Source organism: Vipera ursinii (genome assembly GCF_947247035.1).
Source record: "Vipera ursinii genome assembly, chromosome: 7".
NCBI lineage: Eukaryota > Metazoa > Chordata > Lepidosauria > Squamata > Viperidae > Vipera > Vipera ursinii.
This window is the reverse complement of record NC_139521.1, coordinates 65,846,173-65,873,040: the sequence shown is the minus strand read 5'-3', so window position 1 is coordinate 65,873,040 and position 26,868 is coordinate 65,846,173. Positions and strand designations below refer to the sequence as shown.

At 40.5% G+C, this 26,868-nt stretch overlaps 1 protein-coding gene across 1 annotated transcript in view; it reads left to right on the top strand.

Annotated features, from left to right (window-relative positions):
• Window positions 1-26,868, top strand: part of PTPN13 (protein tyrosine phosphatase non-receptor type 13) — a gene marked incomplete at its 5' end in the record, with an annotated part of 127,323 nt that overhangs the window by 86,395 nt on the left and 14,060 nt on the right. The window contains 15 exons of the mRNA XM_083367558.1: window positions 702-864; window positions 5,455-5,669; window positions 5,841-5,939; window positions 7,538-7,887; window positions 8,394-8,568; window positions 11,211-11,369; window positions 12,042-12,213; window positions 12,308-12,518; window positions 14,505-14,575; window positions 14,897-14,952; window positions 16,926-17,052; window positions 19,449-19,583; window positions 21,027-21,106; window positions 22,456-22,511; window positions 23,277-23,362. Coding sequence (XP_083223684.1) covers window positions 702-864; window positions 5,455-5,669; window positions 5,841-5,939; window positions 7,538-7,887; window positions 8,394-8,568; window positions 11,211-11,369; window positions 12,042-12,213; window positions 12,308-12,518; window positions 14,505-14,575; window positions 14,897-14,952; window positions 16,926-17,052; window positions 19,449-19,583; window positions 21,027-21,106; window positions 22,456-22,511; window positions 23,277-23,362 — 2,155 coding nt within the window. The remainder of the gene's footprint in view (window positions 1-701; window positions 865-5,454; window positions 5,670-5,840; window positions 5,940-7,537; window positions 7,888-8,393; window positions 8,569-11,210; window positions 11,370-12,041; window positions 12,214-12,307; window positions 12,519-14,504; window positions 14,576-14,896; window positions 14,953-16,925; window positions 17,053-19,448; window positions 19,584-21,026; window positions 21,107-22,455; window positions 22,512-23,276; window positions 23,363-26,868) is intronic.

The following is a 26,868-nucleotide window of genomic DNA, read 5'->3' as shown; positions in this document are numbered from 1 at the left end:
AGAGTGATTCAATCGAATCAGCCACCAGACTGAAGCCTTGTACAATCTTGGTGTTTTTAGCTAGTCGTCTCTAGAACTGTATATAGGTAACCCTTGATTTAGGACCACAATTGGGACCAGAATTTTCATTGCTAAGCAAGTTGGTTGTTAAGTGAGTTGCGCTCGATTTTACAACCATTTTGCCACGGTTGATAAGCAAATTACTGCAGTTGTTAAGCAAATCATATGGTCATTAAGCAAATCTAACTTTCACCATCGACTTTGCTTGTTGGATGCTGTCTGGGAAGATTGACGGCAGTGATCACATGATCTCTGAACACTGCAACTATCGTAAATACACGCCTGTTGCCAACCACCCATATTTTGATCATGTGACCATGAGGATGCTACCATGGTCTTTGGTGTGAGGAATCAGTCATAAGTCACTTGTTTTCAGTGCTGTTGTAACTTCCAGCAGTCACTAAGCAAGTGATTGTAATTTGAGGATTACCTGTAATGAGAGATAAACAAATTCGGTAAAACTCTTATTACTTCTTAGCTGCAATGGGACGTTTTCTTGTTGTGTGGAATTATGGAGCAAACAGAGGAAATCTCAAATGTCCTCACTCTTTATCCATCTTAAATTAATTCTGTAGGTTAGCCGTCACAGCTAAGAGCTGTTTGATTATTAAAGCCCCACCTAATTGTGGTTCCCTCTGCAGGAGGTCCAACTGGTACTAGAAAAGGGGCAGCTTCCAGCAGCCAGAGTCCAAGCTCCCACGGCATCACAGTGCACACCTCCAAACAAACCCAGTCATAGTGTCCTCCTGGAGAAGCCTGTGAAGAAGACGTCAGGTGCCAGAGAATACAACTTTGTCACTGATGGTGAGATTCTTTCTAAATACAACTGAGACCTTAAAGGAAAGATGAAACATAAGGTTTGGTTGGACTCATACAGTCTAATAAGTCATAATGTGGTTTTTTTTCATTCTGGCTTAGCCTGATATACAAACTCTATTTGCAGTTAGATTGAATAAAACTTACAAAAACAAATCAGAACTGAAGACTAGGTATGCACCAGATCTTTAGACTATCAGACATTTGTTTTCCTTTTAACAGCCCTGTAATCCCTTGCATCAGGGTAGAGTCAGGGTGACTGAATGGAATTGAGCATTTACTGGCCGGATGCCCTTCCTAATGTCTATGCAGCGTTCACAGCAGACAATAACTCATTGCACCCAAAGAGAGAAATGTCTGCTGCTACTTAGGATTGAACTCACAGCCTCCTGATTGTGAGGTGACAGTTTCACTTCTAGGCCACCACGCCTCTTCTTTAGACTTTCAGATAATAAGAGCACAATACTAAAAATCTGTACAGGAGACACAGAACTGTCTTTGTTCTATTTGTCTACATTTTAGAAAAAACAGTTCTTTGGTTTGCATATCAATTTTTCTTCCCCTTTTATTTCCCTATTAAATGGGTACATTCATGCTTTTCATTCTCTCTTCCTTGACCACAAAAAGAATGCTCTGCCTTTGTAATAGTAATCATGAATACGTTATGTCATTTTGACACTATGCATCAGTCTTCCTGAACCTACTGCCATATCTGTATACAGAGACTTAAATTTTCTAGTCAGCAAGAGTAACATTTCTGATTCTACCATCAACTCATTTGTTAGGTAATTATTGGAGCATTCAACCCAAATCTGCATTCCTGTAATTTGAGTTTGTGATTTTATATCCAGGATGCTTAGATGATAGAAAATAGACGACCTCTCTGTCAGCACAACACCAGTCTACTAAGGAAGGGCTTTTCAACCTTTTCACCCATTGTACCACTTTTAGGATATGGCAACATCCAAGTACCACCAGTCACCTAGCAAGGTATAAAAGATTTGATGACCAAAAAAAGAGGAAAAAAGTATTGAAGTACAGGTAGTACTGTGCCCCCCAAGCAACAGCCGTGCAAGACGCCTGCCTGCCCGGAGGTGCTCTTCCTCCTGTCTGAGGTTTTCATTGTTGTGAGCATTTCGTTTGAGGATGGGCAGCAGGAGTGGGGTGGCGGGTGTTTGGTTTTTATTCCCCGCCCCCCATCTGCTGGGTGGTTGCAGCAGATTTTGGTCACTTCACGTGACCCTGGGACACTGTGACTGTCATAAACATGAATCAGTTGCCAAGCATCTGAATGTAAATCACAAGACCCTGGAGATGCTGCAACATTCCAGCTGATTGGCACTTCTTCTGGGCTCAGAAGCGCCAGGATCAGCGCTGAGCTCCAGCTGGTGCCTGGCGCTGATCCTTGTGCTTCCGCTGAGCGCTGACAGCCCTGCAGCTCCAGCCATCTCTCGCTCAGGCTTGTGCGGTGCTACCACTGGTTCAGCTCATTCCCCTCCCCCGCTACCACTTTTCTAGGATGGTCACGTACCACCTGCCAGGTGCCAGTGTACCACAGGTGGTACCCGTACCACTGGTTGAAAAGCCCTGCCCTAAGGCTTTAAAGCAGGGATGTCCAACCTTGGCAACTTTAAGACTGGCTGGGAAATTCTGGGAACGGAAGTCCACAAGTCTTAAATTTGCAAGGTTGGACATCCCTGCTTTTAAAGTAAAGCTACTGGCATGCAATAACAGTTAACAGTATTCCTCATTTAAGAAACCCGTGCAAATAAGCAGATTTTAACATCCTGCTGACAACAGTGCTGTTTCCCTCTCTGGTTTATCCTGGACTTGTGGATTTCAATCTGTATTAGACGGACAGGTAGTTTCAGGGGCAAGGGAGACCTCTGCCCACCTTCAGCAAGTGCATCAGCTACTATCCTCTCAGCAACAATATGCTAGTCTTACCAATCCATGCTCTAAAAGTCTCTCATCTGGATTCTTCTGGGTAAGGATCAATACCCTTGAAGAGGGACTTGAAGCTGTGATTGCTGCAAAACATAGCCGCCTGTTTTGTTAAATGGGACAGCTAAATGAAACTACATCCTGGAAACAGGTCAATTGCCTGTGTCTCACTGTGTTTCTTTTTAAGGTATCAGTGCCATAAAAACCAGTGCCATAAAACCAGTGCCATAAAAACCAGTGCCATAAAAAACAGAATAGAAACGCAAGTTAAGATAGGCAAGAAAATGGTAAGTGAGCACCTGTCCAGCCTAGACGAGTTCAAATCACCAGGACCAGATGGATTACACCCCAAGGTTCTCAAGGAACTGGCAGACGTGATCTCAGAACCACTGAACTATATTTTTCAAAGATCCTGGAGCACTGGGAAACTATCAGAGGACTGGAAGAGAGCTGATGTAGTTCCCATCTTCAAAAAAGGGGAAAAAAATAGATCCAGGAAACTACAGACCTATCAGCCTGACCTCAATACCTGGGAAGATTCTGGAAAAGATAATCAAACAACAAATCAGCGAACACCTTGATGCAAACAAAGTCATCACTAAAAGTCAACATGGGTTTGTCAAAACAGATCATGCCAGACAAATATTATTACATTCTTTGACCAAGTGACAAAATTAGTGGACCAGAGGAACGCTGTAGATATAATTTACTTGGACTTCAGTAAGGCATTTGATAAAGTAGATCACAACCTACTACTTGATAAGATAGAAAAATGTGGGTTAGATAACATTACCACCAGATGGATTCGTAGCTGGCTGACAGGCCATACTCAGCGTGTGGTCCTCAATGGAACCGCAACTACATGGAAGGAAGTGTGTAGTGGGGTGCCCCAGGGCTCTGTTCTGGGCCCAGTGCTCTTCAATATCTTCATTAATGATTTGGATGAGGGGATAGATGGGGAACTCATCAAATTTGCAGACCACACCAAGCTGGCAGGAATAGCCAATATTCCAGAAGATAGGCTTAAGATACAGAAGGATCTGGACAGGCTCGAACACTGGGCACTATCTAACAAAATGAAATTCAATGGTGAAAAAAGTAAGGTTCTACATTTAGGCAGGAAAAATCAAATGCATAGGTATAGTATAGGTGGTACCTTGCTCAATAGTAGTAACTGTGAGAGGGATCTCGGAGTCTTAGTAGACAATCACTTCAATATGAGCCAGCAGTGTGCTGCAGCTGCCAAAAAAGCCAACACAGTGCTAGGCTGCATTAACAGACGGATAGAATCAAGATCACGTGAAGTACTAATACCACTTTACAATGCCTTGGTAGGGCCGCACCTGGAATACTGCATCCAGTTTTGGTCACCACGATGTAAAAAAGATGTCGAGACTCTAGAAAGGGTACAGAGAAGAGCAACCAAGATGATTAGGGGGCTGGAGGCTAAAACATATAGGGAATGGTTGCTGGAATTGGGTATGTGTAGTTTAATGAAGAGAAGGGTGAGGGGTGACATGATAGCAGTGTTCCAATATCTCAGGGGCTGCCACAAAGAAGAGGGAGTCAAGCTATTCTCCAAAGCACCTGAAAGGAGGACAAGAAGCAACGGATGGAAACTAGTCAAGGAGAGAAGCAACCTAGAATTAAGGAGAAACTTCCTGACAGAACAATTAATCAGTGGAACAACCTGCCTCCAGAGGTGGTGAATGCTCCAACACTGGAGGTTTTTAAGAAGAGACTGGACAGCCATTTGCCTGAAATGGTATAGGGTTTCCTGCCTGAGCAGGGGGTTGGACTAGATGACCTCCAAGGTCCCTTCCAACTTTATATTATTATTATTATTATTATTATTATTATTATTATTATTATTATTATTATTATTATTATCGATATTAGTTTATATAATCTCATATGACTCAACAACCAAGTACTTAAAAGATCTCCTAGCTTTCAACCTGGAAATCAGTTTCTGGAAGTTCTGATGTTCTCACAACTAGGTTGGATCTGTGCAGTTGCAGCCAAGAGTTGGACCTTTCCTGTGGCAGTGCCCCAATTATGAAATTCTCTCCCAAGGAAAGTTTAACTGTGGTACCCTCGGTGTCTTGGGTTTTTTTTAACAGTGACTAAACATATGCCTGCACATAGAGTAAATTATTGCAGAACCAGATTATTACTTGATTGTCTATTGTATTGCCAGCCTGCCTTCCTCAGATTGGTTAAATAGATGTTTGCCTTTGTTATTTTAAACATTATTGCTTGTATTGGAATGGTGTTACTTAAGCCTGCTCCACTGGGAGAAAGAGATAAGCAATGCTTCAAACAACGATACATTAAATTTTTCACTGCACATCTATAAACTATTTCTTAGCTCCTGAATTTTTTATCTGTTCTGGAATCCTAATATTATTTTCAGATGGATCTCTTTCTCTGAGTTTTTATGAAAGTTTTAAAATTGTCCTGTTTTCATATTGTTACAACATCCTAGGTCACGTATCAAACAGTGCTCATTTTTCTGATTGTTACAGACAATAGCTTAGCTAATCAGATTCAAGAGAAAGGATGAGTGAGTGTGTACAAGTGAACTGTGAGCGTCTTTTGACGTGAAGTAACATGGCTCATTTCGTGTTTTAGACAATACATTCGAGGTGAAACTCGTGAAAAACAGTTCTGGCCTAGGCTTCAGTTTCTGCCGTGAAGATAGCGTCTCCCCAGAACAGCCGGGTTCCAGTATAGTCAGGGTGAAAAAGCTCTTTCCGGGACAACCAGCTGCAGAGAGCGGGCAGATTGAAGTTGGAGATGTCATCCTGAAAGTCAATAGTTCTTCTCTAAAAGGATTATCTCAGCAGGTTAGTACATTCTATCTTGGCTTGGAATCAGTCTTTCATGCATTTTTGGTTCACTCACAGATCAAGCGTGGCCTTCAGCGCAAAAAGATTGTATCCCGCTTCTCTAAGTGGTACCCTATTCGTTGCAGGCTGGTGCCAGATGTAGCTTACGAATAATATTTTGTCCTTTAGGAAGTCATCTCAGCTCTCAGAGGAACTTCCCCTGAAGTCACCCTTCTCCTCTGCAGGCCACTTCCTGGAATTTTACCAGAGATTGATCCTACGCTATTGGTAAGAATTAAAAAAGTATGCTAGGCTTTTTGTGAAACCGCTGTCATAAAGATTTCCAAATCTTTTGCATGCTGAGCCAAAAGTATAAAGGTAAAGTTTTCCCCTGTCCAGTCGTGTTTGACTCTAGAGGGCAGTGCTCATCTCTGTTTCTTAGCCGAGGGGGCCAGCGTTGTCCGAAGACATTTCCATAGTCACGTGGCCAGCATGATTAATACGCCAAGGTGCACAGAACTTGTTCCCACTGAAGTGATAACTATTTATCTACTCGCATTTGCATGCTTTTGAACTGCTAAGGGGGCAGGAGCTGGGACAAGGAGCTGGAGCTTACCCTGCCAAGCAATGCTTGGGTCTCGAACCCAGGGTGTCAGCTTTGCAGCTGACAAACTCGGGTCTTTAATCGCTGAGCCATCATGCCGATTCCCAAAAGTATATTTTAGCTAATATGATATCAGAGACAAGAGATAATATCTCCTGCTGTATAGGTGGTTACCATCAATAATGGGTTTAGTCATAAAGTAAACAAACTATAACTTAGGGCAGGGGTAGGCAACCTTGGCTCTTTTATGACTTGTGGACTTCAACTCCCAGAATTCAGCCCTATGCTAGCTCAGGAATTCTGGGAGTTGAAGTCCACGAGTCATAAAGGAGCCAAGGTTGCCTACTCCTGGCTTAGGGTTTCACAAAATTTCATATTTTTGAGAATTGTATGTGGCTTTTATGTGTGCTGTAATTTTTTAAAAATCTTGTTTTGCACATTTTTATGTGTACTGTAGTTTTTAAAATAACTTTGTACGCATTAAAGGGGTTATATATGTTTCAATGTTTGGTGGCATCCCAAGGGCCTGTTTTGTAACCCACTTTTGTGAGACCTTTTGGTATTAACTTTTTAACAAGAGATCTCTCAGTTTTACAAGCAGTCCTTGACTGAATAACTATAACTGAGCCTGGAATTACAGTAGTAAGTCATGGCAGTCATTTACATCAGGGGACCCCAACTCCCAGTCTGTGGACCGGCACCAGGCTGAGGCATGCCAGAAACCGGGCCGTGCAAAAAAGCGAAGACCCATCCACGGGAGGCAGGCAGCATGAGAAACAATGGTCTGTTTTTTCTGGTCCGCAGAAAAAAACTCTCCAGGGAACCAGCCCAAAAGGTTAGGAGTGGGTGCTGATTTTATATTTCTGCATCATACTCAAAGTCACCCTGTGCTTAGTCTGGCTGTACCCACTTACTAGGCACAGGCAACTGTTGCCAGAACAAATCTAGCAATGTGGCTTTCCTGATTTTTACAACATTTTCTGCTGTGGTCATTAAGTGAATCTCTATTGTCGTTAAGTGACTCCACAGTTGTAAGCAAATCCATTGTCCGCAAACACCGGTGTCCAGCAAAAAATATATATATCATAAATTGTGATCATGTGACTGTGGGATGCCATCAATGGACATAAATGCAGGCTGGTTGCCGAGTGCCCAAAATGTGATCACTCGACTGCAGGGGGAATGTGTGAACATCATAACTTTGAATCTGAGTCGTAAAGACCTTTTTGGGGGCGGGGTGTTGTCCTTTTGTCAAACAATTATTTTCTTCTGCTTATTCTAGACACCCATCCATTCCCCACCACAAATATTTCCCAAAGTGGTCAAAGGAAACCTACCGCCCCCTAATGGAGAACAAGATGATAGTTCTGATGAAAACGAAGCCATTGACCAGAACAAGGTCAGGTCTCCTTCTCGGAGAGACAGCTACAGCGACAGCAGTGGGAGCGGAGGGGAGGAAATCATCACAAATGCAGCCAGCCCAAAGTGGAATTCTGCTTTGTATCAGACCCCAAGCAAGTCAGCAGCTCAAGCACCTAGTCCTTATGAGACATCCAGCAAGCAAAGGGAAGCAGTCCACACAGCATTTTGCCCCCCTCTTGAATCATCTAGGAAGCAAGACATGGAGAACAGGCATGTTACATTGGTTGACTTTATAGCATATAGTCTTGCTTGTGTTTCATTTGTTCAGGTGTGTGATTCTGAGCCCTGTTTACTGACATCTTCTTTGTCCATTTATCAAAATAGTGAATTTTGATTGAATTTTTGCATCAGCAGGGATGATTGTTAATAGAAAAATGTTCCTAGCCATTGTCTAATACACTTTTGTTCCAGCTCATTTCTGATAATACAAATGCAATGAGCTAAGAGAAAAGTTTTTGGGCTAAATAATCAGAGATAGAATGGACAATTGCTCTCACCACACTCTTGTGCGGAAAATTATGCCCTCTTTCTCCCATATAGAGGTAATCGGGGTGGGTTAACTGGGATGAAGTGTCCTGAAAGCCTTATTTCAAAGCTGAAAATTTAATACAATTACTACATTCAATTCATCCCATACCTCTGCAGCTGGCAACTGTATCAGCTCCTGTCAGTGACTTTGGAAATAATCTTCCCCTCCTTTTTTTTTTGTCTTGTAGCAACCCTCCATCACCTCTGCTAATGGAATTGTCACCAATATCAAACCAAAGAACCATCGCACTTAATTTTACAGAGGAAAAACTCAACTCTTCTCTCTCTGACTTTACATCTCCACAAGGCAGACTGGCGCCATTTTTCAGCCAGCTTGAAAAACACGCAGATGAATATGAACCAGTAATTCCCTACTTTTTTTTCTGATTGTTGATTGTGGGTGTGGGTGTGGGTAAATTGCACAATGTGACAAAACACAAGTTACTTAACTACTGCTAAGAAGCTGACTAGAGGAGTCTGGGAGTTGAAATTCGTACATCTTAAAGTGGCCAAGATTGAGAAACACTGGTTTGGCCAACGGCCATGAAATTCCCAGGTAGTTCTCCATCCAGTTGTTAACCATGCCAACCTTGCTTTGTTTCTAAGATCAGTCTGGTTTCACTATGAATGAGATATTCCTAATGAGCTTTCTTTTTGCCAGTAGTAATTTGAAACAGGGGAGGAAAGAATTCTGTAGCCTTGTAATAAGAACATTTAACTCTTTTATATGGACAAAAGTCAAAGAGAAACTTGATAGAATGGATACAAAAGGGAACAGAATGAAAGGTCAGAAGCTAAATTTTTGAAGATGGAAACAGAAAGTTTCATTCACCTTTAATCCGCAAAGACGTCGGCGTAGATCTTTTTGATTCGAAGAAAATCTGTTTTTTCAAGCAGAAAATTGAAGCTTGATGTCTCCAACCACACTGATGAATTGGTCCCTGGGAAAGTACCCCAACCTCCTGATTTGCATACTTACAAATAAGTACGCTTTGCACTGTTTTCCCCTTCCCTGCAGAAAGCTGCTGATTGTGTATGAAGATGGAAGGCTCTAAATGTGTACAAAAACAAGGGGAAAAAAGAAAAAGGATATCAGAAACAAAACAATAGTAGTAAATATTAAAAGGTAGAAAAAAAAGAAATGAATAAAATCCGTTCTGTCAGGGAGACAGTTATGTGATGATGCTGGTAAAGCGAAGCTAAAAGTCAGTGTGGTTTGTAAAGTGGACTAGGACAGGGGAAGCCCAGCTGAAATTCCCACCTCCTACTTGAAAGTTCATTGCATAGTATTGAATTATGCATCACTCCTTAGTTCAGACAGATCCAATTGCTGGGTGGATAAGTTGCACAACAGAGAAGGTCTGTTCGCTGACTTGAGTCTTGAAAAGATGGCAAGGTATAAAGTCACTCCTTAAAAGTAAACCGCTGTGCTGCATGAAGACTGTCAGTGTTCACGAGCAATAGGTTAAGCTACAAATGTTTATTATGGGATCAAGATATCCATCCAGAAAGATAGTTGCCTACTGCATCTCTGCTATTTATTATTCTGCCTTATCAGTCCATCTCAATTTATTTGTTTGCGGTCACAGACCAAAGTACAAATACAACAAAAGAAAAACATGGAAAAAGTAAAATCATAGACAATTGGACACCAGAAGCCTTGGCTGAGGGGAATTACAACATTCTCCTCTAATAGTTACAGCTCTTAAAAATTTTTAGAGACCTGAGAAGTATGAGGAGTCATCCCCTAAACAATATAAGACCAAATTACTAGCATTGGGACCAGAAGGAGAGACAGTAATTTAGTTCTGCCTGCGTTATGCATAGGGCAGTATAAAAAGACATGCTCCACAGTTTCAACCTCAGCGCTATCACAGGGGCATAATCGCTCGCTCATCGGGAGCCCTATCAGTCATTCTGGTGTAATACCAGGCCTATATAATTCACCTTAAGTCATTGAGGACTGAATATCTTCAACAAGTATCACAAGGATCCTTAAAATGGAATTGTTTTGACAGTACAAATGAAGCATGCGTTCAGTTTTAATTTTAAAAACTGCTCTTTGTGGACTGAGAGATGCCTGGAGGGCATAACAACAGCCCACAGTGATGCTGAAGCAGCAGATTCTGTAGAATATCTCTCAGAAGTAACTTGAAGGACATGGTAGGTCTTTCAAGTTGGTATTGATGTGGAAGGTCATAATCAACATAGAAGATCCATGAGTAGCTTCCAGGTGCAATGTAGGACACCCATCATTGATTTTCCCATGTTTTATTTTTACTTACTGGAGGAAGAGAACCATAGGATTTTTTTTTCTTGCTATTAATATACTACTAAATGGAAGTCTCAAAGATGCTTTTTCAAAAGGCAACTAGATATTCTTTTTCCTTAAAGACGTTTCGCTTCTCATCCAAGAAGCTTCTTGGATGAGAAGCGAAATGTCTGCAAGGAAAAACAAAGTCTAGTTGCCTTTTGAAAAAGCACCTTTGGGACAACCGTAACCTGAATGACTGAGAATCTCCATAGATACTGAATGGAAGGAGTTTGTGTTTTTTTGTATAAGTTAAATTACCTTTACTCTATTGAAAAAACACAAGGAAAAAAGCTATTATGCACCTAAGAGAAAGTTTGGGAAGGGTGATTTAAATCAATGATGTTTTTGACTCTGCCTGCATCTATATTTTCTACTACTCTGGTCAGATTTAGAATCTCCCTGTAGACCTGCCTTTAGATAAGCACCAGAAATATTTTTGGATCTGAACCTCCCATCTTATTTATCTTTTCCATTTTATATTTTTGAACAGTCTGGAAGAAAATAACTATGCATAAGCTGTTTTTCCTATAGCCATATACAGATTTTATGTAAACCACCTGTGCAGATATTGACTAAGCTATATTATCTCCCTCTTTTATGTTTTTCTGCTAGATGCACGTTAGATGCTAGATGCGTACAGTGCCATTGTGCTTTTGACTCTGGTATATAATAAAAGTCTCTTGCTCTTTAGGAAGTGGAACTCCATGTAGTTCTAACTAAATCTGAGAAAGGTAGCCTTGGCTTCACAGTGACAAAAGGCAGTGACAATACCGGCTGTTACATCCATGATGTAGTACAAGATCCTGCCAAAAGCGATGGGCGGTTGCGACCTGGAGATCGTCTAATCAAAGTGAGGACCATTTTCAAATCTAAAAAAAATATGAGCTGTACAAGAGAAAGGAATTTGGAGGGAACAGAGGTGGGATCTGAACTGCTACCAGAGCTTGTTAGGTTATGCAAATATGGATTATGCAAATATCTTGGACAACACTAGCTCAAATTGTTGTTTGATAGCCTTTTTCTTAAGTGCACATCTGTTTGAGAACTATCTGAATGGTTCTTTGCAATGGCTTTAATGGTGGTGATTATTATTGTTTATTAAGCTAGTATCCTATCAACCCTTGCCTCCTTACTGGGGTTTAGAGAAAGTGTCTGGCCCAAGGTCACCAGGCTGGCTTCGTGCCTCAGGCAGAATTCATGATTTCCCAGTTTCTAGCCTGTCCCGTAACCTCTGCACAAAACTAGTTCTCTATATAATTAGAACCTTGTATTAAAAGACACAATAGGTATCTTTAATACTGTGAACTGTTTGATGAATGCTGCTTAGTTTCAGGTGGTTTTTTTTCTCCATTATTCATTTGTGTTTTCTTCTTTATTAGTTAATCATTTTTATAGTTTACAAATATCTATTGACTTCTTTGAGTCAATAGGTATGCAAGCCCGACATCCTCCCACCTACCCACCCACCCCTCTCTCTCTCTCTCTCTCACTCTCTCTCTCTCTCTGACATTTACCTCTGCAGGTTAATGAGATAGATGTTACTAACATGACCCACACAGATGCAGTCAGTTTTCTCCGAGCTGCTCCGAAGATGGTCGTGTTGGTGCTTGGACGTGTTCTGGAACAACCCAAGATCCCCATATTTCCTCATCTGTTGCCTGACATTACCCTTATATGCTCTCAAGAAGAACTAGGTAATCCCACATTTTATGATGCTGCCTTTGGGAGCTCCCCTTTTTGTTTTTGAGTTCTGCCTTTGCAACTGTATTCTTCTCCCTTTTTTCCCAGGTATTTCCCTTGCAGGAGGTCATGATAGTCTTTATCAGGTGTTATATATCAGTGACATCAGTCCCAAATCTGCTGCAGCCACGGAGGGAACACTCCACATTCTGGATGTCATCCATTATATTAATGGGATCAGCAGCCAGGGAATGACCTTGAAAGAAGCCAAGAGGGCGTTGGAAATAGCTCTTCCAAATGTGATCCTGAAAGCAACAAGGTACTCGCTGCAAGGCTAACCAGTGCAGTTGGGCTGATTTCAGTTTTGCCTTTATTCCAGGACGTGACCAATGGCCTGATTTACAGATCATACTAAGTGAAGTTTGTTCATTTGCTAAGACCTGTTGGGCACTTCGCAACCCCGTGGAACACTGCATGACAGGCTCTGCTGTCCTCCACTGTCTCTCACAGTCTGGCCAAACTCATGTTCACTGCTAAATGTCTCTGGAGATTTTCTCAGTCATCCAGGTCCTGATTGTCTCAAAGGTCCCAATATTGTAAAAATGAAAAGTTACCGACTGAAGAAGTATTAATCAAGAAAATATTGGATTGTGCAGAAATGGATAGATTAACTTTCGAGATTAAAGAGAGAGAACGTTCAGTTTACTATAGAACTTGGAATAAATTCTATCAGTGGCTAGATAAGCGAGTTAGAGAGAAAGGAATGTGATATGCAATTTTGAATTTATTTGAGTAAGAAAAATACCACACATTGAAAACTTAGTATTGTTTATGATAATCTATTATACCTATCATTGTTATTAATTATTAGCTTTATTACTTTTATTTACATATATTTACCCAGACAATATGCTGTTTGCCAAATATTGAATGTTATTGGGGGAAAACCCAACCCTCACCCCCAATCTCTTCTGTACCCTATCCCAAATTCCCATCCCCTTATCCCCCTTTTTAACCCTATAAAAACTAATAAAAAATTTTTCAATGATTGTCTCAAAAGTGTTTTTTCAAAAGGCAACTGGACTTTGTTTTTTTCTTGAGGAAGTTGTTTTGCTCCTCATCCAAGAAGCTTCTTCAGTTCTGACTGAACTGAAGAAGCCTTTTGCATGAGAAGCAAAACGTCTTCCTCAGAAAAAAAAATAGTCTGGTTGCCTTTTGAAAAAGCACCTTTGAGTCATGTTCACTTTGTTGATGACCCTATCGAACCATCTCATCCTCTGCCATCCCCTTCTCCTTTTGCTTTCAATTTTCCCCAACATCAGGGTCTTTTCCAATGAGTCCTCTCTTTGCTTAGCCATGATTTATTGAATAATCCACAGTCTGCTGGCATCATTTATTACACTAAATAATAGAATATGATTAATTGTCTTCCATCCAAGACAAGATCCAATTTGCTTATCATCAAAAAATTATTTAGGTCCTTTAGAAAGACAGATCCTGAAGCTAAAACTCAAATACTTTGGCCACCTAATGAGAAAGAAGGACTCACTGGAGAAGAGCCTAATGCTGGGAAAGGTTGAGGGCAAGAGAAGAAGGGGACGACAGAGAATGAGGTGGCTGGATGGAGTCACTGAAGCAGCTGACGTGAGCCTTAATGGACTCCAGAAGATGGTAGAGGACAGGAAGGCCTGGAGGAACGTTGTCCATAGGGTCGCGATGGGTCGGACACGACTTCGCAACTAACAACAACAACATTTCTGATCAATGTCTGCTCATGGAAATCAGTGATGCTTACATTATATTTCTAGTAATTAATGACATTTTAAATATGAACTAGATAAAATTCAATCTGTTGTTCTAAACATTTTTAAACCTCTGATGGTTTAGCCTTGAGACTTGGAAGTGACCAGATAAAACTCTGTAAGGCTGGCAAGGTTAAGAAACAACAACTACTTGAATTACTGGAAAGATTTTTACTCCTAGTAGAGTAATGTAGCTGATTCTTGAAAGCCTATTAAAGTAATTCTCCCCCATGTGTAATTAAGGCAGAGTTACTCCAAATCTCTTTCTCATGTTCCCCTGCTCCTGAATCTCTTCTCTAATGGACCTATTTCCTTCAATTAATCGCCTGTGTTCCTAAGATCTGTTAGGCATCCCATGACACTAGATTCCTTCTGACAGGATCTCTCTCTTATGAAAATTTGGTGAAACATCGCCAGTCTTAAACACATTTAGTGATGTGGGGGATAAAATCCATTTTGTATCCTAGGCACAAGCTGAATGTAAAGTTTTCTTCTGATTTCAGAGATGGCCACCCAGTGTTTCCAAAAGCTAAAGAACATGAATTCATTGGTCTGAAGTCAATCAAACAGAATGGTAAGGGCATGATTTTGAACCCATTGACCCTATATTATGCAGAATGATATCCTAAGGATATGGATTATTTTGAAACGAATGTCACACTGAGTTTAATAGAACTGGTTTACCAATATAAATAATTACTCAAGAAATGTGTAGGATTTGAACTGAATGACAGTTTGGGGTTAGGGAGCAGATATATTTCAAATACTTGACAATGTCTGTTTGATACCTGAAGGAAATAATATAATTTCAATTGCCAGGTAGTTATATGTGTTATTACAAAATTAAAAATAATAACAAGCCAATCTTGTTTTTTCCCTCCCCTCTTTTTTAAAGGCCATTTTCAGGGAGAACATTGTAGCAAAACAGAAAAGGGACCTCATCATTGCAAAGTAAGTAATCAAGAACATTATTTATATAATTTGCACTTACAAAACATGAAGCACAATGATGAATTATAAGATTCTAAGATTATGGTCAAAAACATTTGAAAGAAGCACATTGAACACCATTAAAAGTAAAATAAGGAGACACTTTTAGGAAGCTGTGGATTATAGAGCACATTCAGGTTTATAGTTAGCCAGTTTGTTGCTTTCTATTGTGAGTAAAGAATGACTGGGTAAAATTAACTGGAAAAGAGAGAAATATTTCATTATTACAGTCAGTCAGAAGGAGATACAGGTAGTCCTTGACTTACAACCACAATCGAACCCAAAATTTCTGTTGCTAAGTGAGACATTTGTTAATGTTGTTAAGTGAATCTGGCTTTCCCATTGACTTTGCTTGTCAGAAGGTCGCAAAAGATGATCACATAACCCCGGGACACTGCGGCTGTCATAAATATGAGTCACTTGCCAAGCATCTGAATTTTGATCATGTGACTTTGGGGATTCTGCGATGTTTGTAAGTGTGAAAAACAGTCATAAGTCAAGTTTTTTCAGTGCCGTTGTACCTTCAAATGGTCACCAAACTAACTGTTGTAAGTTGAGGACTACCTGTACATGTTGTTCATCTGTGAAACTAAGAGAAAAGATGTGCATGCAAGGAAGTATGGATATAATAAGCTGCATTATCTTTTGGGTTGGAATTCAATTCATGCAGGGAAATATAAATTTAACCGTGAATGAAAAGGCTATGAATTGGGGTCATCTTGGTTTTTTTTCCGTAACTGTGCATGAAAGCAGAAATCTATCCATTGCTAGTCATTGCATGTTATACTTTAGTGTAGGCTGATAATACGTTTGGGGAGAAAAATATGCCATGCTCTGATTTAATGTGATCCAGAAATATATATATTGTTATATGATATGAATGGGTAAGTGAGAACAAGACAACAAAGTACAAAAAAGTAATTGAGCTACGAATGAGAATGATCATGGAGAGCATCTGCTTTAAAAAAAATATCGTTTTAGGATACATGGTTTAATCATAGGTTTATTTATTAGTTCATACAAATGGCAGTGCTCTGGGTGTTTATAATGAAAGATCGAGGGAATTAGTGGTGGATACAAGAGGATAAGAGGCTTGGTGTATGGATAAATCAGTTTTTGGAAATTACAAGAGTAGATCTTAGAAAAAAAATGGACATAAATCTACGAAGAAATAGAGAAAAAATGTGCAGGGGGAAAAACCATAGGAAGAGAAAGTATGACTCCTGTATACAAAAGAAGACAACGAATGGAATAAATAAATGGAAAACAGACATAAAAGAGTGTGGAAGCTTCTTGGAACACAATGCAAAGAGTTATGTTGCAAAATGCCACAGGTGTATGTGTAAATTATATAAGGGAATGTCCGAAAAGAATGATTGGATGTGAAAAATCTTATATAAAAAGAATGTTGCAAAATGAAGATGGAAGATGTTATATAATGTGTAACATAGCATAGCATAACATAACATAACGTAACATAACTTATAGAGAGTAAAAAGATAGTTGTCAAATAAGTAGTGAAAGATAAATGTACACCTTGGTAGAATGTTAGTAAAGATAGGAAAATGGACAGATAAATAGCAATAGCAACACCCCTAAATTGGAAGCACCAACTCAGATTTTTGAATTTTCAGGATTTAAGGCACCCATTTAATGCTCAGTTCGTGCAAGTAGCTATGTCTTATTTCAGTCTCAGATGGGACTCTGAAAAGAGACGCAGCTGCTTTAAAGAGGCTTTGCATTTACAGGATTTCAAAGAAGACTATTCCCAACTCTGGTAGTTCTTAGGATTTAATTGAGGTTTTATTTTTAAAGCAAGCTAATGGATCTTCTGAATCCTTCTTGTAGTTTAAGCAGTTAATCCTATATGACAAGGAGTTCTTCAGTTTAAAAAAGCTTCAGTTTAAAAAAGCTTAATTCATCTCGGTTCTTAGATTAATGGTGAAACAAGTAACAGTCTTCAACTGACAAGTCTAACCCAGGATCCCATCTCTAAAGAAATGCCTCCAAGTGATACCACTTTTCAAGTCTCAGATTTTCCCGAAAACAACAACCACAAAGGTAATGTCATTGGGATAAGATTGCCTTTTTTTCTAAGTCTTGCGGGTTTTCTGGAATAGCACCCAAATTAGACAGCCTGTTTGGAATAATGGTTAAGATGCTGACCTAGAAAACAGGAGGCTGTCCTGCCATATGTATGAAAGCAGAATAGAATAGAATAGAATAGAATAGAATAGAATAGAATAGAATAGAATAGAATAGAATAGAATAGAATAGAATAGAATAGAATAGAATAGAATAGAATAGAATAGAATAGAATAGGAAAGGACCTTGGAGGTCTTCTAGTCCAGCCCCCTGCTCAAGCAGGAGAACCTATACCATTTCAGGCAAGTGACTGTCCAATCTCTTCTTTAAAATCTCCAGTGATGGATGGAGCCCCCACGATTTCTGAAGGCAAAGCTGTTCCGCTGGTTAATGGTCCTCACTGTTAGGAACTTTCTCCTTAATTCCAGGTTGTTTCTCTCTTTGGTCAGTTTCCAACCATTGTTTCTTGTCGTGCCCTCTGGTGCTTTGGAGAATAATTTGACCCCCTCTTCTTTGTGGCAGCCCCTCAGATATTGGAATATTGCTATCATGTCACCCCTGGCCCTTCTTTTCTTTAGATTAGCCAAACTCAAGTCCTGCAGACGTTCTTCGTATGTTTTTGTCTCCAGGCCTTTGATCATTTGAGTTGTTTTTCTCTGAACTTTTTCCAAGGTCTCAACATCTGTTTGTAGTATGGTGACCAAAATTGGTTGCAGTATTCAAGGTGTGGTCTTACTAGGGTTTTATAAAACGGTACTAATACTTAGCGTGATCTTGATTCTATGCCTCTGTTTATACAACCCAGGATTGTATTAGCTTTTTTGGGTGCTGCTGCTGCACACTGCTGGCTCATAGTCAAGTGATCGTCCACTAGGACTCCATGGTCCCTCTCACAATTGCTGTTTTTCAGCCAGGTCTCACCCAATCTGTAGTTAAACCACTGATTTTTCCTGCCTAAATGTAAAACTGTGCTTTTCTCCACATTAAAACTCATTTTGTTGGATAGGGCCCATTGTTCGAGTTTGTGAAGATCTTTTTGGATCCTGAGCTTGTGTTCTGGGGTGTTGGCTATTCCTGCAAGTTTGGTGTCATCTACAAATTTGATGAGTTCCCCTTTTATTCTCTCATCTAAGTCATTAGTGAAGATATTGAAGAGTACTGGCCCTAAGACGGAGCCTTGTGGTACCCTACTTCTTACTTCTCTCCATGTGGATGTAGTACCATTGAGGACTACTCACTGAATACAGTTTGTCAGTCAGCTACAGATCCATCTGATGGTGTTGTTGTCTATCCCACCTTTTTCTAGCTTACTAAGCAGCAGGTTGTGGTCCACTTTGTCAAATGCCTTACTGAAGTCTACGTATACTATGTCCACAACGTTTCACTGGTCTACTAATTTAGTCACTTTATCAAAGAATGAAATAAGATTGGTTTGGCATGATGTGCTTTTGACAAACCCGAGCTGGCTATTGGTTATAACTGTGTTTGCTTCTAGTTGTTCGTAGATCTGTTTTTTGATTATCTTTTCCAAGATCTTCCCAGGTATTGATGTTAGACTGATCAGTCTGTAGTTTCCTGGGTCTGGTTTTTTGTTTTTTTCCCTTTCTTGAAGATGTGACTTTGGGCCAGTCACTCTCTCTCAGACAACTCACCTCACAAGGTTGTTGTTGTGGGGAAAAAGAAGAGGAAGGAATATTATATATGTTCCCCATCTTATAAAGGCAGGATAAAAATATAATAAATAAAATTATGAGAATGATACTGTTTTTGAAGGATTCATCCTATATTAATGTATGTTTTCACTATACATTTTTAATCATATGTATAATATATGCATTAATTTTCATATCGCAGACAGCATCATCTTGGGCATCCCCCATATGTGCAAACTTCACTCTCTGAAATCTCAGTGATGGTCATGCTCACTAAGAATTCTAGGGATAGACGTTTACTCATATCTTATGAAATGTGCACCTGGAGAGGCAGTGGGGGAGTGGGAGTTTTGGCAACACAGAGCTTTCCCAGAGAGAGGCCCAGATTAAGTGACTATCCCAAGCTGGATGGCAAAGGGGAAAAGGGGTTCAGGGTAGCTGTATCCTAGAATATCTCAGGATGTATGTAGTAGGGTATAAGGTTATGTCTTTAGTTTGACAAGACGTTGTCCATTAGGGATAAGCAAATAAAAGGATTAAACTTGACTGGATCTCGTTCTGTTGTGTTTGGGCCAGGATGATGTAATACAAAACTCATACATAGCACTTCAGAAAATAAATCCATTCCCAAGAGAGAATCACAATCAGTCTTTAACTGAAACTTTTTGTATTATCTTCGATTTCTCCCCAGCAATATTAATGTTAAAGTTTTCCTTATAGCAGAAACCCAGGATGAAGATTCTTACGATGAGGATGATCACAATCAAGTTATTCAGTACCTTTTAGATGTTGTCGACGAAGAAGCTCAGAATCTGTTAAATCGTAATAATTCTGCATCTGAGACCCATCATGCAGGTACAGCTAAGAGAACAGGCAGTTCCAAGTTGATGTGATTTTGCAAGATTAAGAGGGTGGAGCACTTATCAGATCATTAACATATAGGGAGCAGATGCTAATTCTCAATGCTAATTTGGTTTGCAAAACTTGTTAAATTCATGGGAAGAATTTTTCTAGTATTTGTGATGAATAGAGCCAGCACTGCTTAAAGAAATCTTTGTTTTTAAGTTCTTTGTCTTGAAAGAGCTGAAACCCTTTGTCAGTTAGTCCTTCAATGACAAGTGGGAAGGTCTGGTTTAAAAACAAATCTGGAAAAACAAAAATTATATGTATTGTATGTTGGAAGTGTTCTGCACACTATTTTTTATTCTTGAGAGAAAAAGGCTTTTTGGCAACAGTGTCCAAATTTTGAAGCACCCTTCTATTGGGAATTTAAGAAACATAAGTTTCAATAGTTATTTTAAAGTTTCTGTAGTTACTTGCCAAGGGACGCGGTGGCTCAGTGGGTTAGGACGCTGAGCTTGTCGATCAGAAGGTCGGCAGTTTGGCGGGTCGAATCCCGAGTGCCACGTAACAGAGTGAGCGCCTGTTACTCGTCCCAGCTTCTGCCAACCTAGCAGTTCGAAAGCACGTCAAAATGCAAGTAGAAAAATAGGGATCACTACGGTGGGAAGGTAACAGCGTTCCGTGCGCCTTTGGCGTCTAGTCATGCCGGCCACATGACCACGGAGACGTCCTCGGACAAGCGCTGGCTCTTCGGCTTTGAAACAAAGATGAGCACCAGCCCCTAGAGTCGGAAACGACTAGCACACACGTGCGGGGGAACCTTTACCTTTACCTTTTAGTTACTTGCCACAGGGTACTCGATCCTTTAAGATATTTGAAGGGACTTCTGATTCAGATTTCAGTTGTTCAGTTCTGCAGCTTTGTGCCTGGAATTGCACAAAGGTCTACACATTGTCATTTTTTGTGTTGCCCTCTTGTTCTTGCACTCTTTCTTTTCTCTTTTTTATCAAAAAAAAAACCCTTCAAAGAACAAGGGTTGCAGCTTGGAGCCCATTTTTCTGCAGCTCCTAAGCTCCCCCAGGATTGTCCTGTTGCAAATTTGGTGGCAAATTGCTGAATAATAACAAGACAGTTTCCCTGTTTGCTCAGTGGGAAACAAGAGGATTAAGTGTCTGAAACTACAGGTAGTCCTCGACTTGCAACAGTTCATTTAGTGACCATTCGAAGTTAAAACAGCGCTGAAAACCAACCTCATCCCTATTTTCCCAGTTCATTTTCCCAGTTCATCCCTAAGATACAGTTGGGAATGGTTACTTTTCCCAACCAGGTCCCCAGGTCTTTGTTATTGTATGACTGAAGGGTATTTATGCGTTTATATTTGGTGGATGAATTAAACTCAATCTGTCCTTCTATGATGGCATTTTCCCCCCCTACAACGTGTTTCTCTTTCTCCAGAGACAAATGGGAAACTTTTGGAAGAGAAATCAGAGGACACAGACTGTGATGGGTCATCTTTGCCTGAAGATTTTTCAGAGGTAGTATCCATCTGATGGGATCATCGTTATTTCTATTCTTTTTTTTTCAGACCCAATTTTTCTCTATCCAGCATTGTCCTTGTCTTTGTTTACATCCTGTCCTCCATCCTGTCCAATGTAGGGGTGAGCTAAATGATATTTGTATTTCATAATACTAGTAAAGTTGGAAGGGACCTTGGAGGTCATCTAGTCCAACCCCTTGCTCAGGCAGGAAACCCTATACCATTTCAGACAAATGGCTGTCCAGTCTCTTCTTAAAAACTTCCAGTGTTGGAGCATTCACAGCTTCTGGAGGCAGGTTGTTCCACTGGTTAATTGTTCTAACTGTCAGGAAGTTTCTCCTTAGTTCTAGGTTGCTTCTGTCCTTGATTAGTTTCCATCCATTGCTTCTTGTCCTGCCTTTGGGCGCTTTGGAGAATAGCTTGTGTTCCTCTTCTTTGTGGCAGCCCCTGAGATATTGGAACACTGCTATCATGTCATCCCTCGTCCTTCTCTTCATTAGACTAAACATACCCAATTCCAGCAGCCATTCCTTATATGTTTTAGCCTCCAGACCTCTAATCATCTTTGTATTTAATGTATTTGATATTAAAAAACAGTCCTTATTCGAGTCCTATCTTACTATGCCTCATAAAACTAATGCCAAACAAAAAATAGACATATAAATAGATAGACAGAACGATAGACACCAAAGTCTTTAATTAATCAACAACCTCACTTCTTTGTATTTCCAATGGATAAGTAACTAATCCCACAAGAAAATCTCATCCATCACATAAATCTAAGACTACCACAGAAGTTAAAAATATGACCTATTAAAGTTTGTCACATTAATTTTAACCAATGTTTGCAATAAAGCGGAAACCTAACCTTCTCCTTCCCCATGTCTCCAGTTGAAATATAACCTGTATAACCAATCATAAACTCCACTAAAACTCTAGGTAAATGCCAAAACCCAGCAAAAAAAAGGTCAGAAATTATGGTCACTTGACGTCAGCACACTGCAAACAACCGTAAACATCATCCAGTTTCCAAGCACCCAAAATGCAATCACATAACTGCAGAGGAGGTGCAGCCATCGTAACCTTGAAAACAAGTTGGAAGTAACTTTGGGGAGGGGGTTCATCATAACGTTGAATGGTTGTTGGAAGTGAAGAACCACCTGTAGGCAAATAAACTATATATTTAAAACATTAGCAATCTTTCAGCACCATGTTAGGTTGACTGAAATTTCATTAAAAGAAACCTATTGCAGAAAGGCAGAGAAATTTTTTACAGTCTGGAAATTCCCTCTCCCTTGTTTGGTCTGTATTTGATTACATATTCTTCTAATCTGTCTTTTCCCTTAGCAGACCCAAATAAATGGATGTCAAGAACATTGCAATGGCAACAGGAAATGTGGACGGTGAGTCTTTTCCTTGTGGATATACAGAAACATTTATAATGGGTATGGTGGGTTATACCTTTTGTAATATCCAGCAAACTACAGAGATTTTAAACACAAATTATAAAAAGCTCTAAAAGAGGATGAGACAATTTTTTATTTTTTTTTATTATTTTTTTTTTGCTTACAAGATCATCAACTGAAGCCTTTCCCAAACCTAACTATAATTACCCTTTTTTTACAAGACATCATATTCATTTCAGAAAATGGCTACCATTTATTCATCTCTTCCAGTTTATGGCAAAATCTTTTATCTATACTAATCCACCAGACTCAATAGTAGACTGTCTTCACTTTTACCAATATTTACTTGATGGCCATAAACCAAAACGGTATAAGATTCTTGAAATCAGTGAGGTTAAACGTACTTACCTGTCTTAGATTGTTGCCTTCTCATGATTTTTTATATATGTTAGATTAGTAATTGAGGTGAAGGGTTTATTTTATTGGGCTTGAGCTAGCAGCTACAGGACTCAACTTTCTCCTGCTACTTTTAGGTTTTATTTTTGATATCCTTTCATGAAACATCCAGTAGAGTGATCTAAGAATGTAGGTGACATATACCTTTTTCAAAAAACAAAAAACCTTTTTTTATACCCAACATTCTGGTTAAGAAGATAATTCTATTACACTTCATCACCTTTGTCAGTTAAAATTATTGTTGTCTTTTGGGATAAAAATATCTATTTTTTGTCTCAGAAGAATGTATTTTCATATTTTTTTCAGATTACCTCAGGAAGACGATGATGATATTACCTGGGGAAGTGAGGAGTTGCCAATTGAATTAATAAACCAACAGCAGTCTGTTAAAGGTAGGCAGCCATTATTGTATCTTCCAAATGGATAATTGCTAAAATCCCAGTATTTGTCATATTTTAATGTCAGTCAGACCTGGAAACAGTAATATTGATAGTAACAAACTGGATTTTTAGTTGTAGGGTTTTCCAAAGGATAAATTTAGTCTCCATCTACTGTAAAATTCTTAGGCTCAATTCCTTCCATATTCATGAATTATCTAAAACTATCTAGAACTATCTATCTAGAAAGCTACCTTAAACTGTTACATGTGTGCTCCCAAGTTCAGTTTGTGGACATTCACTCACACAACCCTGGAAAAGACCCACACTCAAATCACCTTCAACTGAACACTGAGGTACAAATTGTTCTTTAAAATACACAGAGACCCAGGGAATTTAAAATAACAGCAAAACTTTACTGGTGATAATGTACATATATGTCTGCTCTTTCAAACACATGCACACAAACACATACTTACCCTTCTCAAGTAGGCTGGCAGGAATAGCCAGAGGGTCAGAAGTTGCCAGGTCTGGATCCAAAGACAACTCAAAGAATGGGTGGGTTTTAGGACCCTTTTATCCCCTCAAATCCTTGCTTTCTTGATTCACAAGACTGGCAGTTACTGTTGCCTTGTTGATTTGCACCTCTGGTAGCTGTTGATGGGATTTGAAGAGAGGTTTCCCATGTGCTCAGCCCCAAATTTTTTTGTGTGGTTTAGTCGACCTTTTTCCTTTGTTCCTTAACTACTTAATTGCTTCTTATCTAACTCCTGAAGGGATCCTTTAGCCAAGCTTCCTGGCTTTTGTCTGCCTTGCTTACATGCTTGCTTCATGTTTAAGTATGGCAGCTTCAGCCTAGTCTTACAAAACCAACTGTTGAAATCTTCAAACGTGTACAACTCTGTCCAAGTGAAGGAGTCACACTCCAAAAGATCAGCCGGATCAGGACAAAGAATTATGAAATGAAACAAATTTAATTGGATTTGATGTACATTTAAATGTCATCAATATCTCCAAGCACTCTCCAACCATTTGATCACTTTCCTATTGTTCATGTTAAAAATTATAATTTGTTGAACAATTTGAAAATCTCTGAGGACCCCCCACCCCCCAAGTTCTGACTTACCTGCAGCTCACCAATGTTTAGGCCATTGGACTCTTCCCAGCTCATTTCTTGACCGTGCAATGTATTGAGGCAAGAAAGATCTACTTGTCAAGCTTGTGGTTCTCATGTGTCTTGAAAAGGTTGCTTATAACCAATGTGTCACCTGAGGCAAAACTTGAGGCATGGAACTTTAAAAGCTGGGCGAAATGTAGGTGTAGCTTCCTAGGTTCCCACTGTCATTGAGAGGCAGACAATTGCTGAAAGCTGAGACGATTTAGAACCATCCTGTTGCCACTAAATAGTATTTTTCTGGGCATAAACTGAATAGGGCTGGAAAAATTCTGGATGACTGTGCTCACTCTTTGCCATTTTATGGTTATCTGATTTGTGCAGCTAAAAGCTGATAGCTCTAATTGCCATAAGAGAAATGTTCCATTATTTGGGGGTAAATCTCCTAATATGGTGGCCAGAAAGGGGAGATTTGCTTACAATATTCACAACAAAGCTGCCAAAATCAATTAGTTGGTGATAAAATGCCCATTTGTCTAATGAAGAGTTTTCTGTATCTCCTGCTTCCATCTAGTGGTTTGCCAAATGCTGGCAGCTCAGATGTGGTACCTCTACATTTACCAGAAGGCAAACTAATTATTATTATTATTATTATTATTATTAATTTTATTTGTATACCGCCCTTCTCTCGAAGGACTCAGGGCGGTGAACAGGGCAGTATATGTTAAAAGACAAAATACAAAAATTAAAAGAGATTAAACAAAATGCCCACAGTTCTTACAATAAGTTAAAACACATTAAAATAAGTTAAAACACATTAATAAAACCCAACCCCATCCCATCAGGCCAGGCCAGCTTGTTCGAAGAGGTAAGTCTTTAGATTGCGCCGGAAGGAGCGGAGGTCGGGCGCCATCCGGAGCTCAACCGGAAGATGGTTCCATAAATCCGGCGCGCCCACAGAGAACGCCCTCCCCCTGGGGGCCACCAGTCGACATTCTTTGACCGGTGGCACCCTGAGGAGGCCCTCTCTGTGGGAGCGAACTGGGCGGAGGGAGGTTGATGCCGGCCGCAGGTGCTCCCTAAGGTATTCCGGACCCATGCCATGTAGGGCTTTGTATGTCATTACCAACACCTTGAATCTCACCCGGAAGACAACTGGAAGCCAATGCAGCTCGCGGAGCAGAGGTGTAACATGGGAGTATCGGGAAACTCCCAACACAACTCTCGCAGCTGCATTCTGTACCAGTTGGAGCCTCCGAGTGGTCTTCAAGGGCAGCCCCATGTAGAGAGCATTGCAGTAGTCCAAACGAGAGGTCACAAGCGCGTGAGTGACCGTACGTAAGGCATCCCGGTCTAGATAGGGCCGCAACTGGCGCACCAGGCGGACCTGGGCGAAGGCCCCCCTAGTCATATATGGTCTTCTAAAGAAAGCTGTGAATCTAGGAGGACTCCTAAGTTGCGAGCCCTATCTACAGGGGGTAATAACTCACCCCCCATAGAAAGAGATGGGATATCCTGAATATCCCGAGTTGCCGGTACGCACAGCCACTCAGTCTTGTCAGGGTTGAGTTGAAGCCTGTTCCTCCCCATCCAGACCCGAACCGCCTCCAGGTGAGGGCATCACTGGGGTGGTTTGGGGTTGAAATGAAAAGCTGGGTATCATCAGCATACTGATGATACCCAACTCCAAAACCACGAATGATCTCACCCAGCGGTTTCATGTAGATGTTCAACAGGAGAGGCGAGAGGACCGACCCCTGAGGGACTCCACAAGCGAGAGGCCTCGAGGTCGACCTCTGCCCCCCTGCCAACACCGACTGCGAATGTCCCAGGAGATAGGAGGAGAACCACTGAAAAACCGTGCCTCCCACTCCCAATCTCCTGAGATGCCGCAGCAAGATACCATGGTCGATGGTATTGAAAGCCGCTGAGAGGTCTAATAGGACTAGGACAGAGGAATATCCCCTGTCCCGAGCCCTCCAGAGATCATTCACCAGAGCGACCAATGCCGTCTCCGTGCTGTACCCGGGCCTGAAGCCCGATTGGTACGGGTCTAGATAATCCGCTTCATCCAGAACCAGAGTGAGCTGATGCGCCACCACACTCTCAACAACCTTCACAAGAAAGCGAAGTTTGGAGACCGGACGAAAGTTATTTAACACAGTTGGGTCCAAGGCAGGCTTCTTGAGGAGAGGTCTCACCATCGCCTTCTTCAAGACGGCGGGGAAACTACCCTCACTCAAAGAGGCAGATATAACCGCCTGGAACCAGCCTCGTGTCCCCTCCCGGGCTGCATAAACCAGCCTGGAAGGGCACAGGTCCAATAAACATGTGGTGGAGCTCAGCCTCCCCATAATCCTTTCCACTTCCTCCGGAGTTACAGGATCAAACTCCTCACAGATAACAT